We start from the raw sequence: 18,507 nt of genomic DNA, 5'->3' as shown, positions 1-18,507 counted from the left end.
TTTCAAACTGAAGGGTGTGTACGACATCAGTGAATGTTATGTCAATTCTAAGAATGCTTAAGTTTTATCGGTTGATGAGGAATTTATTGATTAGGCCTATAATAGCAAATTGCATCAATTTATTTTGCAAAAACAAGGTTTCCAGCTTCAGAGGGGGACACATCTCCTGTCCGCACAAGGGAACACATTGGCGCTAACACCAGGCGCGTAACAGGGGTCTTGGGTCAGAGTGGGTATTTATTTTTTAAATTTTTTATTTCAACCATCTTTAAAGAGGGTAACCCTTGTAGTTTAGCCCAGTTGGTTAACTGATATTCAGGGGCCCTCTTTAATAAAATTAATGAACATTACAAACAACATCATTACAACATAATAATAATAATAACAATAATAATAATAACAATAATAATAATAATAATAATAATAATGATAATAATAATAACATACAATCCTCATTTCCCGGTTAGTAATTTACCATACCCACCCCACCCCACTCCCCATATAGAAAACAATACGACATAGGGCTTATCTTATTTATAATTCCGGCCACACACGTGTGTTTGAAACTAAATATAAGCATTTTCATCATGGTTTTATTTATTACAAACATTCTTTCACCATCTATACACATTGAGGCCCTTTGTTTAGGTTAAAATGATCTATCTTAAATTTGTCTTTCTTGAGTTTGGGACTATTATGTGTTTAAATAACTTAAAAGGATAAAACTAAAAAAGCCCTAAAAAATGCGCGCCAAACGCGCAAAATATTTTTGTGTTTTTAATTCTAATTTTGTCGGGATTGATGAAAACTCCCTAAAATGTGCAATTTATAGAGGAAATTGGCCTACCGTAACAAGAAAGCCGCGAAAAGAATTTGAGAATTATAGGCACTTTCCAGGGGCGGATATGGGGGGGGCGGCCCAGGCCCCCCTCCCCTTTTGCCGCTGCCGGCGGCCTGCGAAGGTCGCGTACTAGTTTATTGTAGTTAGGCCTAGGAAGGTTAGTGATCTAGAGTGAACAAGAGATATTTCGTTTACAATGGTCAGGCACGGCAAACGTAATGAATAAGCCTACAATCTAGGCTACAACAATTAATACTCTCTTAACATATTCCTACAATTTCAATAAAAAGAAGTTATAATCCTGAGCGCATGTTTAGGTGTGGTGTGATGTCAAAAAGTGCATTGTCAGTCCGTAACGAACAGAAGCAACTACTGAATTTCCGCAAATATTTTTTACTGGGAATTGTTCTTCTTGTCTATACCACAGTATAATTAAAAAGCAAATGCAAATTGTGTTCACACCTAAAATTATGATGCATAACAAACAAAAATAATAAGATTGAACTGAAGCGCCTACCCTGGCATCCTAAGACCGAACCATTGTGTGCCCGGTGAAGCTTATTATAATAGTATTTAAACATGTGTATTATAACGGTTAGTGCACGTGTTTGAATATTAATATAATATTTAAACATGTTTTATAACGGTTAATACACGTTTAAATGTGGTAATGTTTAGGCATGTGTCTTTATAGTTATAATACAAAATGATTACCCTGCCGCAAAATGGACGGTTCTAAATCGCCCACGACTCAAGCACATGGGCTTCTCGTTCGTTTGTGACGTTGTGCACTGGCCGTGAGAGCGAGTAATCGTCTGTAGATCGTATGCAACTAATACCCATTTCACACTAGCAGAAAATATTACAACTTTTAACAATTATTAACAAGTTGTAACAAGTTTGATATTCCGATATTTTTGGTTTGTTTCACACATGCACTTTCAAACCATGAGAAATCTAGGAAGAATAATGACTAGGCCTAGAGTAGTACTAGTAGTAGGTGTTTCGACAACAAATTAATCTCAATGCTGTTTTCTCTTCGGACTTTTATTCAAACGTTGTTCGAAAACTATAATAAAATACAATAACAAAAAAATTATAACGATTAAAGACAATAATAATATAGTTCATAGCAGACAATTCCTAAAACGTTATTAGCGCCCTCTGGACGCTCTATTCATTGTGCGTATATACCGCCCTCAACTCATGTTAGAATTTCGCAGGGAAATTTCTCCTCACTGCAACAACAACGATCGGCAATTGATACTCAGCGACACCACACACTGCTTGCGGTGGCCTAAATCATCCTAGCTAGACCCCCTGAAATTCCGGGCTAACTTTTCTAACCCACTATATAAGAACAAATTCACATAGCTACACCTATATTAAGACTCAAACATGGTCTATAACTAAAATATCAACTGCTAATAATACTGATTATAATAAACTTACATTTTAGCCCATCTAAACAACAGAATTCGTTGCCAATCTCAATGAATACTCGTGTAGAAATACCATCTCATACTGGCAAATGCACGGACACCAAAATGTATGGGGTGCAAGTAATTTCGTCTTAACGAAACACTCCCCCACCAAAACCCCAATAACACGTCACATCCTAAACATTTAGATTGTTACCTCACATAGTATGTGCGTGCATAGTACTAAAGCTATCCAAGATTTACTCAAAATTCTTAATTAAAGCTAAGCAACTCTAAAAATGCTAAATCTAACAAACATCAAATGACAACAGTACGTCTAAAAAATTCCCATAAACATGATTTTACATAGTCAACGAACCTTATAGGTTTCGTATCCGGCTAACCTCAAATATTGAGTTTATCCTTATAAAGTGTACACTTAACATTAACGATCGCGGTTACAAAAAGAATACATTTTAACACTCAAATACTAATCAAATAATGCACAAAAGTTTCTTCAATAATAAAATGCCTATGTTTTTTACACCACTCGGCAATAGAAGTCGCAGCTTCTACTGTTCATCTACAGGAATCAGCAAGAGCAGCTGTTGTACTGCCCGATTTATCTTACTGATTATCCCGGTCTTAGTCACGGTTCTGATGCTCACGTTTCTCGTCAAACCTCTACTATCAGGAAACGTTTCAAACACAACACCAGTTTTCCACTTCCTTCGCTTCACTCCTCCTTCCTTTACCACCACGACGTCGCCGACTTTCATGTTCCTCTTCTCGGTGTGTCACTTTTGGCTTACAACTAACGTTGGAAAATAGCTTTGAGTCCATTTCTCCCAAAATTGCTCAATAAGCCTTCGTAAAAACTTCCATCACCTTGCGTGGCCTCCATCATCGCACCACGGACCACCGGGTGCCGCTTTAGTTGACCGACCCAACAGCAAGTCATTGGGACAAAGGTACGACTCATCTCTTGGGTCCGTAGGATGTTGTCCTATTGGTCCACTATTGAACACGTCACTCTATTAACACAGTTTGCAATTCCTCAAACGTCAAAATTTGTTCCCCAATTACGTGAAACAACGATTTATTCACGCCTCGAATTAGTGATTCTGTCACCCTATTCTGCCACAGCGATTCCAGAGCACTGAACGTCCACTTCACTCCATGCGATACTCCAAACTCTTTCAGGTTTTCACAAGCTGCAACAATCTGCGAGCCCCGATCTGAAAACTTTTCACGAGGATATCCTCTGGTCGCAGTGAATCTGCGGAATACTCTCAGAAATGCTTCAGTGCTGTAGTCAGTAGCTAGGTCAAGATAAACTGCTCTGGTCACCAAGCAATATCCTCTGGTCGCAGTGAATCTGCGGAAGACTCAGAAATGCTTCAGTGCTGTAGTCAGTAGCTAAGTCAAGATAAACTGCTCTGGTCACCAAGCAATCGAATATCACCCCATATGCTTTGCCGTGTACCCGTTTCTGTTCTTCCCCTCTGATAGTCTGGACCGTTCTGCCATGATCCATCTTGTAGGACTCTTGCACTGACACCTCTAGAGATTATATCAGCGATATTTTTGTCACCCGATATCCACCATTAATCTTGGGCGTCAGATGCCTGCTGTATCTCGCCAATCCGTGTCGCCACAAATGTCTTGAATCCATAACTTTCCTTTTGGATCATCGATCTCACGATTTCACTATCAACTATATACATGACTCTCTGAAACGACAGGCGTGTATCCTCCAATATTGTTTTGGCTAGCCGCACTGCAGCACTCAACTCTAACCGAACTATGCTGGTTATCTGGATAGGTGCGACTCTGCTTTTGCTGGCTACCAGTACCAAAGCGTATCGACCATTTTTACATAGGTATCTTGCATATGCAACTGTACCCATCGCCACCTCGGATGCGTCCGAGAACATGATTAAGGTTGGTTGGACGTCTTCTCGTATGCCTTTTGGTTTGATACATCTTGCTATCTTTATTTTAACACACGATTGCTGTTGCAGCACCATCAAAAATTGTGTTCAACCTTTTGCCTCTCTCTGCCTCAATTGAAATAGCCATCAGTAGGCATCCTCCTGGATTAACTGCCACGTTTGACGTTATCTCCTTCGTGTCTGGCTTCCACTGGAAATCAAAATGTATCGAATGGTGATGTTTTGTTTCGCACCCATCCTTCCCGCACAACCTTGTCTCTGTACACTTTATCACCCGGTGCCCACGTTGTAAACACTTAAAGCATGCACCTTTGTCTTTTAACAGCGCAATTCGCTCATTGACTCCTTTGTTCTGGTACACACGACAATCTGCAGTTAAGTGTTGCCCATTGTCATGTATGATACATGATGGTCGCGTTTGCCGGATGTCTGTGACCATAACTGTCTTGGTTTGCGGACCTAGGGGTTGACCTCGTAGCCTCTCCATAGCGTACTCCACGCTCCTCCTCTCCCTCTCCAGGAACTCCAATGGACCTGTCATTCTCGCCTCCTGTTGTATTGATTTTTCATTAATGTGTATATTCATTAATGTGTATATATACGTATATATATATATTTATATATATATATATATATGTATATATATATATATATATATATATGTATACGCGCATGTATATATGTATACGCGCATGTATATATGTATACGCGTATACTTTTTAAGTCATGTATCATGCATAGGAACGTTGATGCCTGCAAGCTGCAAGGCTCTGGTTTTTTTTTTAATCCAATTGGAATTTTTTTCTTTAATTTGAACCAATTCATTCCAATTGAAAACCAATTGAACCCTATTGAAACCGATTCATTTCCCAATTGGAACCAATTGGAATGAATTGGTCATTTTGGTAAGGAAATAGGCCAAAAATAAGAGGTTCTTACATTAGCTCTATTTGTATAATGTTACGTCACGATACCACATGATACTACTCTGTTGCAAAATGCGTTCAACCGGGCGCCATTTTCTCCACTGACAAATCGTTGATCCCAATTTCTAATGTAATTATTAAGATGTATCTTTTTCTTTGTAAATTTTAATTGATGATTAAATGTGTGTTCGATAACTAATATAATGCGAGCTTTTGTGTTTTTAGTACATTTTGATGGTAAAATATTAGATTTTAAAATGCCTTTTCCAGAAAGCCTATGAAGTATAGGCATAATGAACAGTAACCAGTCTGGTTGGCAACAAAGGCCGCTACCTGGCGTTGTGACGACACAACTGGTACTCTATACTGTAGTTCATAAACATTGAACCAATTCACAGTTGGATCTGAAGTTGTCAATAGACCGAATTAGCGACGAAAAATGACGTCATCACAATTTGGCCGAATGGGTATAAAATTGTAAACAGAGTCTAAAATTCCTATTCTATAACATTGCGAGTTTTTGTATGGGCCAGGAAAACAAGCAAAAAACCAAAGTATGCGGTTAAGATACTTTTTAAAACATTGATAGGTTAAAGGAAGGTTCATAGTCCACAATGGCCTTCCATAGCCCTATTGGCCTCCCATAGGCCCATTGTGTAACGACCTTCACATAAAGATAAGAAGGCATTCTACAAGTAGCAGTTCAATCTTCAACATCTATTCAATCTTACTGTGTACAAGGTGCTCATTATTTCAACCTTTTTCAATGTGTAGGACGATAAGACGTAAGTTTATATGTTAATTGTTTATTTTATGCTATTGGACCTAAATTTAGTATAGTTTTTATGAATTTATACACATATTATAATTAATTAAATGGATCATGATGAACAGTCATTAAGTTCAAATGTTAAGCTGAGATTGATCTAACTTTACAAGTGAATTACTTAGCCTCCTTTGTGATTACAGTACTTATGATTTAGTGTAGATAATAGTTTTTAGAGAATTATGTTTGAAACTCAGTACTGTACATAGTTGTACGATAGAGTTGGATTAAGGTCAAGGCAATTGTGAGGTCTCACTACAAAATGAGTCTCATCGTTAGAAAATCAAAAAATGAGTTTATATTATATTTTGGTAGATCACATTATAAGCTTTAATTTGGTCTTTGAATAGCTTCCCTAGGATAAATAGATCCAGAGATGTTAGCATTTAAAATTTAGGTGTATGAGAACCAGGTTTTGAGAAAATCGGCCTCAAAGATAAACTAACCTGTACAAATAATAGTACTAGAATTACAGAATATGCACAGAGAACACTGTTTTAGTAAGAAAATTCACTTAAAAAGTAAACAATCATAAAATATAAGTATTAAATATTTCGAAAACATTAAATTCAAAATTTTGTAAAAATGTTGCCTTTGACCTCTTTTGGTGAATATCTCAATATGATTTCACCAACAATGTGTCTCATTTCGTGGTGAGACCTCAAATTATTTTCCTTGGCAACAGTGAACAAATTTAATTTAGTATAAACTGGGATGTCCTTCCTTAATTAATGTGTTGTGCAGATGCTGTGTATCAGTATCCTGACCATTGTTTGCTATGTTTCTATACATGTGTAGTTAGTAGTAGTTAGTATACCTTTAGTTAAATTTAGTTGTTTGACTGGATGATTGCAAATACTTACAATGATGCTGTACATTTAGCAATATAATCTATTTTATTTAACTTACACTATTGTACTCTGAGCTAAGAATTACTATAGTCTATGATCTATATATTCCTAATTGTTTACTATTTTATTTACAGTTTATACCAGATCAATCAGATCAATTGGATTGTTAAATTAGATCGTTCAACGAAATTCTGCTATCAGATCCAGATCAATAAAATTAATCACCACAGTTATATCCGTGTTTGAGTCGTCATTGACCTACACCCCGTGATAGAGATCACATAAGTTTAAAGTCCTCATGAACTGCAAGACCCCGACTTGGTTATTAATGACTTATTTTGGGGTGCTACTGGGTTGGAGGAACTCCCGTTCGATGCAGCCCCACAGTCAAGAGGCACCGCAGAATCAGCAACTGTGCAAACAGATACCAGCACCATGGTGGAGACTACACAGGTTCAACATCAAATGCCCATACCAAGCGCTGAAATGCCAAAGGAAGATATTGAGTTACTAAACATTACAGCATCTGCCCAGATTCACACTGGTGAAACAACCGATGCTGTCAACACAACTATGCATGGTCATACATCCAAAGTTGCTCAAACACAGAGCATGCAGTCAATGAATGCCATCAACAACAGTGCAACTTTTCAGGATGCACAATCAATCCATGCAAATATACAGTTGCACAGGCAACTAATGTAAGAATTTAGACTATGAAGAATGCACAATCACACGACATGGCCAACGGAGCTTCACAAATTCGGAATGTGCAGACTTCCAGCATACCTGTCAATGCTAGACAGGTAAATGTGAGTGCTGAATCAAAACCTCAAGTTCAAATGAACTCATCCAATCAATTTACAGCTGCAACAATCGCCGAGCTTAACATGAGAATGTTAGCAGCTCAGGAAAAGCAGAGCGAGGCACTGTTAAGCCTCTGTAAACAACAGCAACTGCCAAACCCAACAATTCCACCGTATGGAGGCGACCCAACAGAATACTCTCAATTTATGAACTCTTTCGTCAATTTTGTAGAGTCGCGGCTCCCGAACGACATAATGAAGCTGCATTATCTAATTCAATATACCAAGGGAGAAGTCCAGATGCTGATGATAGTTGTTTAACTATGAAGGATGGATTCCAGCATGCAAAGAAAATGCTGGAAGACAAGTATGGAAGGCCATACATCATCGCAGCTGCCTACATAAAAAAGATTGTCGAAGCTGAGCCACTAAAGGCAGAGGATTCAAATGGTCTGAGGGAATTCTCAGTCAATCTGGCTGGGTGCATTAACATCCTAAAAGAAATAGTATGTTCTTCATAATTGGAATCTCCAGAAAATATGCGTAAAATTATCAGCAAACTGCCATTCAGACTACGGCTCGCATGGAGGGACTCCGTGGACCGCCTTATTCAGAAAGAAAAAAGGGACGTCAACATAAACGATATGTCGGAATTCATTGCAGATAAAGCAAGGGCAACTACACATCCAGTATTTGGTGTCGTAGAAGGAAGCAACAAACAAAAACAGCAGGGGCAGAAGGGAACTGTTTATGCTCAACAAGGAAAACCCAACTCTGCACCTAACTCACCAACCTGTCCTCTATGCTCGCATGGCCACTTCCTGCCCAGATGTGAAACATTCAAGAAAATGTCCTTAGGTGGTCGCTTGAATGTGATAAAGGACAAAAGGTTATGTAGAAACTGCCTGACGCCAGGTATTTCGCTTCAACTTGCTCTAAAAACAGTTTCTGCTAGCTTTGTTCATGACAAGCATTCAACATTTTTACATCCGACTAAATCAGCGACTACACCAGCCAATGCTGAAGTAAAATCGCCCGAAGCAAAAGACAAGCTGAATATGGCAGCAGGTGTCAAAGGATCAAGAATAGGGCTAGCAGTAGTGCCTGTTCGTGTGAAAGTGGCAGGCTTCAGCAAGAGTGTCGTCACTTATGCATTTCTAGACAATGGGTCCAACACTACCTTTTGTACCGATGACTTGTTGAAGAAACTCAATGCTAAATGCAGCCATGTGAACATGTCTTTAACAACAATGAACGGTGAGACACCTATGAAATGCAAAATGACCTCTTTGGAAATCCTGGATTTAGATGGTAATAATTGTACATCATTACCAAAGGTATATTCAAGACCCAATCTACCCATAACAAGATCGCTTATAGCAAATCGGGATGATTTAACCAAATGGCCACATCTGAATGATGTACTGTAGTTCTAAGAGATATCAAGGCCGATGTGGGATTGCTTATCGGGAGTGACATACCCCAATTTCTACAGCCATTGGAAGTAAGATCATCCTTGGATGGAGGTCCATATGCTACTAGAACTATTATGGGTTGGGTCGTCAATAGTCCGCTCAATGGTAATCCACATAACCCATCTTGCAACTTCATTGATTTAGACCATGTTTTCCTGGACAACCAGTTTAAGCAGTTTTGCAAGGTAGAATTCAGTGACATCAGCAAGTCAAGAATCGAAATGTCAACTAACGACAGAAAAGCGTTAGAAACTATGGAAACCAGTGCTACACTGAGTAATGGAAAGTATGTTATTGGAATGCCATGGAAGACCTATCCACCAAATCTTTCAAATAATCGTGCTGTAGCATACCGTAGGTTGGAGTCACTTAAGAGAAAACTCCAGAACAATAACGATCTACGTATGAAGTATACAGACTTCATGAGGGAGCTGTTAGATAAAGGATGTGCAAGAAAGGTAAACAACAAAGAATTAGGTGCTCCTGGCTGGTATCTCCCACATCATTCTGTTATCCACCCACAGAAACCAGACAAGGTGCGTGTCGTTTTCGATTGCTCCGCAAAGCATCAAGGAACGTGACTAAACGACCAACTTCTACAAGTAGCAGTTCAATCTTAAACATCTTGAAACATATATTCAATCTTACTGTGTACAAGTTGCTCATTATTTCAACCTTTTTCAATGTGTAGGATGATAAGACTTTAAACTTATATGATCTCTATCACGGGGTGTAGGTCAATGACGACTCAAACACGGATCAATCAGATCAATTGGATTGTTAAATTGGATCGTTCAACGAAATTCTGCTATCAGATCCAGATCAATAAAATTAATCATTACAGTTATATCCGTGTTTGAGTCGTCATTGACCTACACCCCGTGATAGAGATCACACACAGAACTATCAGAAGATACGTTTGATTTGATTTTCATGTAAAATTAAGTTAAATATACGTAGAGTTTTTACAGGCTAGGCCTCTGCCCCTGGCACTTGTTGCACGACAACGCGACATGGCTGGATGTGATGATTGAGTGAGGCCTGACTGTAAACGTTCAGCTCCGTGCTGTCGTCAAGTCTTTTACTTGTTAGACATCCAGTCTGCCAAAGTTATTGGTGTGAATTTAGGAACATTATTCAATAGTTTTGAATAACTTAGCTTTCCTTGAAATCTGCAAGTACAACACATTTCATGAGTTTTGCAACAAGTATATTCATCGGCCGACGTCATGATTCACTGTGAGTGAATACACGGCTGCCGTCGTCGTGCTGTAACACAGGCAGACGCGACCAATGTACGTTTTATTCTTGTTATATTTCACATTTGGCATACACAATCGTAGAGAAAAGATGACATTACATTCATAAACATGTAACAATGGTTTCTGTTAATTTAAGTCACACTCAACTTTACACACAAAGCGTGTATGAGACATTTTAGTAAAGGCTATCTTATTTTACTGTGTAAATCGCCTATTTTCGTGCGTTTGTTTTTGTTCGAATACCCACTATAGCTGAACAGCGTTGATCGCTAATTCGGTCTATTGTATTGTACTTTAAAAAATTCTACCTAAAAATCTTACCAAGGTCATTGATCCAAAAAGGAAGCTTTGGGCTGTAGGCTCAGTCTGGGTCTGCCCAGAGCCTCTGGTTGGATTCAAGGAGAAAAAGCCCAAGACGAGGCAAGGCACAGGGGCCCCCAGAGGCTCTGACATTCATATTTTTAATTCATTGAATGGATAACATTACTTACAATTAACATTAATCTCTACACAACGTTTTCAGAATATTTATCATAAAAGTGTATCAATTTACCTTGTGATCTTTAATTAAAATTATTTTACAATTTAACTCAGAGAAAATGAAAGTCTGCAAGCCCAGGGCTCTAGTTTTGACTTTTCCTACTTCAAAATTGATCCAAAATATTGGACACATAGATCTATCTGTATAACAGTGCAACAGTGTTTGAAGAGAATTCAGCTGTTATAAATTTATAAAGTATCTTCCAGAAACCATGGGTTTCACCAATTATGTACGTTTACACAAGAGTGAATAAAACAAACTCTGAAAAAAGGTGATACAAACCATTGTGATTCAATCATTTGAACTTTATTAGTTTGTTTCATTCTATCTTCCGTCTCCTTGTATTATAAGAAATACAATACATATTTTGAAGTATACAGTATGTTAAAATTTAAGAAATGTTTGAACCTATTTAATGTTTTGTTACAAAGGAACACCAAGAAATACATCAGACTGAAAAAAATGAAACAATTGAATTTAACAAAATATGGCATTACCAGTCTAGTCTCTGTATCAAGCTTAAAATCATAGTTTATGCTGTCATGCATTGAGATTTCTGTGGTTTTTTTACTCACTATAAGGCCATGTAAAAAATAAGTTGTTTGTTCGTGAACAGGGAGTTGTTGAGTGTATAAATTCCACCCGATCAAACATTACACTGGAAAGGCCTTGCCTTCCATGGGGGATTTGAAGACTTGGCATGTATCAAGGAGGTGGTTTCATTACAGATTACAAAAAAAACCTCCTTGCCTACCATTAACAATTACTTTTTTTAAATGGCCTAATTGAAGCGAGCGCACCCTCTAGTTACGTCCAATTTTCTTTCAGAAATAATAAATAATGAAATTATTTTCAGAACCAATTAGCATCAAAGCCATGGAGACTATCAAGTACACCGAGGGAGAAATTGCTCGTGTAGTGTGCACAGCAACGTCAAGCCCTCTACCAACAGTCACATGGTTTCTAAATGACGTGAACATTACAGACATCATAGCCCAAGGGAACACCAGTCACTACCAGGAAGTGGGGCGTAACGATGGACCACATGGTTGGAAGTCAACCCTAAGAGTCTTGGACCTCTCATTTGCCGATGCTGGCCTCTACAACTGCTCTGCCTTTAATGGAGTCATTCATGAGTACAAGACAGTCGACCTTAAAGTCCAAGGTTTTTAACAATTTTTGTTTATTATCGTTTAATTGGGCAGTGGTTGCGCCAGAGGGGGCTGGGGGGCTATAGCCCCTCTCGGGAAAGCTTAGCGCCCCCCCGTCGGGGAATAACCAAGTAAAAAAAAAATATTTACTGTACATGTAATATTCGTTTAGCCACGATATTGTTTTCATTGAACTATTTGTGTTAACTTTCCATCACAATAATGATAAATAATAATAATAATAGTTCAATGAGACTAATTAAAAATGATTTGCGTTCTGTTATGACAAATGCTCGTTTGGATAGCCTCAAGATGCTTGGAATACATCGTGATAGAGGAAGCAACCTCGACCTTGGCAATTTCTAAAATGTAGAATTTAATTTGAAAAATGAGGATTTGAATATACATCAGATGATAACAATGCATACTCTTTGTTTCTTGTTTTATTCAAAATGGTTTTTAGTTTTGGAAGCTGAATTTGACATTTGAAAACATACATGAAGTCATATTATAGTAGCTCGATACGTATCAAATATATAAGTAATACAAATTTGCCATCATCATATACCACTGACCACCACTAAGGCCCTGTGCGGCCCCCTGGTCCCAGCCAAGTGTGGCTCGCTTCACTCACCTAGTTCCCCCCACCCCCTTTAGCCCCTCCGTCAGGCAGATCCTAGTGCCATCACTGTAATTGGGTAGGATACATTTTCATTAAAGTTACCATGTACAGGAAGCAAGTAAACTGTTTTTTGTGAACTTGCATATAAAAATTGCTTTGTATCACTTATTTCTTAATTTCTAGCTTCAACACACCACCAGTGGTAGCTCCAAATGCCAATGGGTCCTACAGTAAAGTATAAACTAAGTGGGTGGGGAAAGATTTTATGATATTTTAAAATTATAATATGAAACTATTAATCCAACAATACCTACAGTAAAGTATAAACCAAGTGGGTGGGGAGAGATTTTATGAAACTTTAAGATTATAATATTATGAAAATGTTGCTCACCCATCTGTGAAAGTCCCTCCCGAGTCCCCTTTTTTTAAAACCTAGATTCGCCACTGGATACTTGTCCTACTGGGGTCCTCTGACCTCCTCTGGTGCCTCTGTTGCACAACACAAGGGAGCAGTTAAATATAATAGTTCAGTGCACAGCACAGTTCTTTCCAATTAAGACTAGCCTTGCTAAACTTGCAATGCATTATTGATTTGAGTAATTAAAAAAAATCCTGATGATTACATAATTAATGTTGAAATATTGAATACCAATTTCGATACTTGGAGTATGTATTATAATCTCTTATCTGAGATTAATCAGTGGACCTTTTGGTTTTAAAAAAATTCAGTTTGCATATTATAATTGGCAATTCAAGGAATGCACATCTCATAAGGAAGCGTTATCTTTGTATAAATTTGTGCAAAAGAAGTTTTTAAAAGTCAGAAATGTCCGCAGTTGGTTTTAAAAATGGTAGGTATCACATGAGGATTGCCATCCCAAAGACACCATCAGTGACCAAAAAATGAAAATTGACTTTTTAATATTCTTGTTCTCTACATTGTTAGCTAAAATGATGGGTCAATTACTGGAATAGACTTACTATTGCCAGATTTATGAGTAAAGTATTATTACTTCTCTGTACTAAAGTATACAATACTGCCCAATTCTTATGGTAATTACTCAGTTTTACATTTAGCAACAGTATGCTGGTTTTGAAATGGCTAGACTGATGATGAATAGCATAGCAATAAATCAAAGTTGGAATATTGATAATTTATAATTAGAAACTTTGGCTTTAACTATAAAATCACTCTTCAGAACACCTTCAGCATAACATCACATCTTTAAACCAATATCTCATTTACAAACATTATCAAAACATACACATTATAGTTTATACTAATGTCGTTTGTAGTGGAATTAAATGAATGATTAGATTGATTTACTCTGCTATTCATATTGGTATATATGCAGATTACTGTGTAAAGTATCTATAAATTATTTATTCTTATATGTAGATCGCATGGCTGCTGTGTGGCCCTTCTTGGGCATTGTTGGTGAGTGTTCATTCCTAATTATTGTGATCCTGATTCATGAGAAGTGTACTGAAGGAAGTTATGATGAAGATGAGTATAATGAAGAGACAATCAAAATGTAAGTATTGAAATGTCGCGGCTACCAATGATTATTGTTATTCATAATTGTTTTGAGTTTTCAGAAACTAGTCTAAAAACATAATAATATCCATGGAAGTAGGAATATTTTTGGTGTGAATGACACCAAGGATAACCCACTAAGTCTGAAGAATTGTTTCCAGTGGGTCCTTCTAGTGGTGAATAGCGTAGTACAACTGGAGACAATCCCCTACTGTACTCTTTTTGGAAGAGTGTACTGCATTCTTTAAAATGCACAGGACCAATGGCCTAAAAATCTCACCTGAAAGACTGTGCGCTATTGTAACTTGCATTTCAGCCCTCCATCTGACACACAAGAGGAGAGCAGCAGATAGAATTAAACCATTTGCACCAGTGTAGCCAACTGAGCTAAGCTGCTCTCCTCACCCCTATGTGCTTCATTCATGTAGTCTGTTTTTGTTGGTAGTTAACTGGCAATGCGTAGCATCATTTTACTGAATTGTGTTTGGGTGTGTTCAGTAAATATCATAGCTGTCATAGAGATTCACCCAGTAGTCCCATTCTTTCACAACAGTTGGAGAATAAGTGACCTAGAGCACTGGGGTACTCTGGAAGGTGGGTTCTTCAAAGTTACAAGCTAGATGTAAACTGAGGCCCCATCTTTGAGTCCACATGCTAAGACATAGTTCTACCAACCAACCAACCATAAACAAGGATAGTCTTGAACAAGTGTTCATGTAATAGTTTGCTAACCCCTACAGTGCTTGCAGCTCCCTCCCTTGACTTGACTGCTTTGTGCTTTCTATCCTAGGTGCATTTTCTCTAGTGTACAATTTCACAATAGAGTAAATGTATTTACAAGAAAGAATGCCAATTTTAATTAAAATATTTACAAATACCGTATAGTCTTGATATGTTTTTTTTTTTTTTCAGAAACAAAAAACATGACCATACAAATGAAAAGACTGAACTTAGAGACAGAGAAAACTGATCAAGATAGGTGAAAGGTGAATCAACTCCTGCAAGATTTTGTTTTAAAATAAATGGCAATAATATTTCAATATATTTCTATGAACATGAAAACAAATTAATTTTCATTTACTGAAAAGACAGTCATATATGTCATTGTTATTTTGCCTGTGAAATACTCTTCAAATGATTCTCATAATTGCTTATTTTACATATTGTATATCAATCTCAAGTCTCATAATAATATCAATTAAAAATAATTGTTTGAATGCATACAATGTGCAACTGCTCATGAATATTCTTACCATGCATGAATGTTCAGCACTGACATAAATATATTCAACACAATGGCAGCACCAATGGGGGGGTGTCTAGTGGGGTGAAGTGTTGTCTAGTGGGGCACAGGATACTGGGGTTTGAGGCGGGTGTGGACACATATCAGGGATTTTGGATCTATTGTTGGGGAATTTGGACCCCTGTCAGAGACCTTGAACCCTGTTGAACCCACAAATGTGAAAATGCCCACAAGTGTAATAACAACCACAAATGTAACAACACACCGCCCACAAATGAATAGCGCCCACAAATGTAACAAACAGCGCCCACAAATGTAATAACGATCATCGTCCACAAATGTGATAACGCCCAAAAATGTAACAACAAAACATGACCTCTTTGCCCACAAATGTAATTATTTTCTTTTAACTTCGAATGTAGGAAATCAGACAGAAAAATCACCAAACTACGCATTTTGTGACAGAAGCATGACATTTTTAGCGTTTGATTTATGACGCGTGTGAACAACAAAAACAAGTCTGGGAGGGGCTAAAAGTCAAAGGTTCTAGGAGGGGTAACTTATGTGCCAAAGGTTATGTCATTTTCCGAAAATATGTCTCATTGGAAGAAATAGAAACATGCATATAGGCCTAATGAATATTTTGAAAGAAAAATTTTTTTTAGTGGTTAGAAGAGTGTTTTTTTTCATTATTTTTTTTATGGGGACAATATGCAGGGGAAATTTATAGGAGGAGATGTAGGCAGTGGTATGCACTCTCCAAGTGCCCTCTAGTTACATTTGTGGGTGCCTTTTTGTTACATTTGTGGGCATTATTACATTTGTGGGCGGTGTGTTGTTACATTTGTGGTTGTTATTACATTTGTGGGCGTTTTCACATTTGTGGGTTCAACAAATCTCTGGCACCACCCCAATTCAACCAAGAAGAACATTCAGATTGTGGCAGTGTGTACCCTAAATGAGGGCAGCTAGACAAAATAAATGTAGCAAAGTATATATGATAAGATAAGATAAGCTTTATTGGTCTATTCACATATTGTGGAAATTAAAACCACAGCTACTCCTGTATGTATACGTGGTAGATGTTATCCCTCCCACTTCATATCATTTCGAGAAATTAAGTGATCAGTGGTGGATCTAGGGTTAAAGATAATGGTGGGGGTTGGGTGGTTGAGCACACATAGTGGAAAATGTCGTTTTGAAGAGGGGTTTTGCTGGAAATTGCTTGCTTCCTAAATGCTCAGAATGTCCTGCAGAGGGTCTTTTATGACATTTCTATAATATTTTCGGGTTTTTTGTTTTTTTTCTGTGTCGGTAAATATATTTTTTATGATTTAATTGTAAATTTAGGTGTGAATTATAGACACAATGAAAAGCATTTGTAAATTATAACATTACAATTTCTGGACATCTAGAGGTGTGCCATATTTTATAAAAATTATATTTTGATGGATTTAAAAGGGGACTGAAAAGGTTTTGAACCAGGTGCACTTAAATGACATATTGACTTTTAAGGAATTAAACTTGTTTGCTAGGTGAGAGAGCTATTTGCTTAGCCTAGACTTATGGAATGGAAAATGTGGGTAGTAGTTAGCTACCCTCTTCACCACATTCATTTGCCCCTGGTATTATTATGGTACAGTAATTGGTTTTAAATTATGGCACAAATAAATGGGGTTTTTTTTTCTATACTGTACTGTATGTATTTTAAGGTTTTCTGAAAGGATTATCACAATCTTTGTTTTTCCTGTGTAATAAAAGAACAGTATGTTTATAACATATTGTATTTGTTTATTGTGGTAATATATAAATTATTAGAGTATAAAATTTTTGAAAGCGGAATTTATATATGAAATTAGTATTTTGAAATAATTGTGCACCAATATATATTTGAATATTATTTAAATTGGATTATTATCATAAAAAGACATTTAATTATAACATGTAGTTTTGTAGTTTATAGATTTTTACGGTACAGGATTTTGATAAAAAATAATAAGTGATAAAAGAAACACATTGATATTTCAGATTTATATTAAGGACCCAAGTTATTAATTCAATTGTTTTAATTGTTTTGCTATTCAGTGTAAAATCACATCAGCCACATGGAGTGTATTTTAATATGAGGTGTCAATATGTGTGAATAAATAAAACGAATATATATATATATATATATATAGGGTACAGTATAATAATAATTTGGTCAAGTATTAATGTATTGAATGTAAACATTTTGTTGTATACTCTGCATCATATTTTTATGTTTAGGTGAAAAGACAATAATAATATAATGAAATTTATATTTTTTTGGTTTTCTTCTGTCAATTTTTTTTTTCTTTTTGTTTTGAGAAATTTGCAAAATGAAGACTAGTATAATATATGTATTTACTAATATGGTTTACATGGATGTACTAATTATTTTTATTCATATGAAATGTGTGATGTGCTGAAAATAAAACTTATTTGGGATTTAATCAAGTATGTTGTTCAGTTTTTACTACAGGTTGAAGGTTATAAAATGTAAATATTGGCAAATATGAATCTGATTACCAGGGAAGATGGTGTAATGTGATACAGGCCCGTAGCCAGGTCATTTCAAGGGGGGGGGGTTCTCTGGGCGTGGGGTCCAGAGTGTGTATAAGAGACAGGGGTCCAGAGGTGGCACCAGGATTTGCCCGGGGTGGGGGGGGGTCGGTGCCCCGACGAGGGGCCAGATTTCCCCCACGAAAGCAAAGTGGGCGTGGTCGAGCTTCAATTAATAGGTTCCAAAGGTGGTCCTGGGGGTGAAGCCCCCGAAAATTTTGACAATTCAGGGGTTTCCAAAGGCTTATTAAATCGATATTAGAGTCCGCCCCCCGCCCCCCCACTGTTGCCACCCCTGGTGGGGTTCAGGTGCCTGGGGCTACGGTGGGGTCGGGGGCTAAGCCCCCGAAGCCAGAGCAGTTTTTGTGTTTAATGGGTCTATAATAATGTTATAAAAGCAGTTTGGCCTATGTTTTGAAAAAGATCTATGTAATGAAAAGGTGGTAATATAATAAAATTAAAAATTA

At 37.2% G+C, this 18,507-nt stretch overlaps 2 protein-coding genes across 2 annotated transcripts in view; both read left to right on the top strand.

Moving 5' to 3' along the window:
* LOC117118103 (neuroplastin-like) overlaps positions 1–17,935 on the top strand; it is a gene marked incomplete at its 5' end in the record, with an annotated part of 27,220 nt that extends 9,285 nt beyond the window's left edge. Inside the window, 3 exon segments of the mRNA XM_033262603.1 lie at positions 11,761–12,069; positions 14,077–14,212; positions 15,127–17,935. Coding sequence (XP_033118494.1) covers positions 11,761–12,069; positions 14,077–14,212; positions 15,127–15,184 — 503 coding nt within the window.
* On the top strand, positions 5,325–11,754 carry LOC117118111. The gene is made up of 2 exons (XM_033262616.1): positions 5,325–5,928; positions 6,955–11,754. Exon 2 carries the CDS (start codon positions 8,166–8,168, stop codon positions 9,054–9,056), a length of 891 nt encoding a protein of 296 aa, XP_033118507.1. The 5' UTR covers positions 5,325–5,928; positions 6,955–8,165; the 3' UTR covers positions 9,057–11,754.
* Positions 17,936–18,507: the final 572 nt, after the last annotated feature.

This window comes from Anneissia japonica, unplaced genomic scaffold (genome assembly GCF_011630105.1).
Source record: "Anneissia japonica isolate Jap-2015-1 unplaced genomic scaffold, ASM1163010v1 scaffold287972_len269925_cov191, whole genome shotgun sequence".
Lineage (NCBI taxonomy): Eukaryota > Metazoa > Echinodermata > Crinoidea > Comatulida > Comatulidae > Anneissia > Anneissia japonica.
The sequence above is the reverse complement of the archived record's forward strand: the minus strand, read 5'-3'. Positions and strand labels throughout refer to the sequence as shown.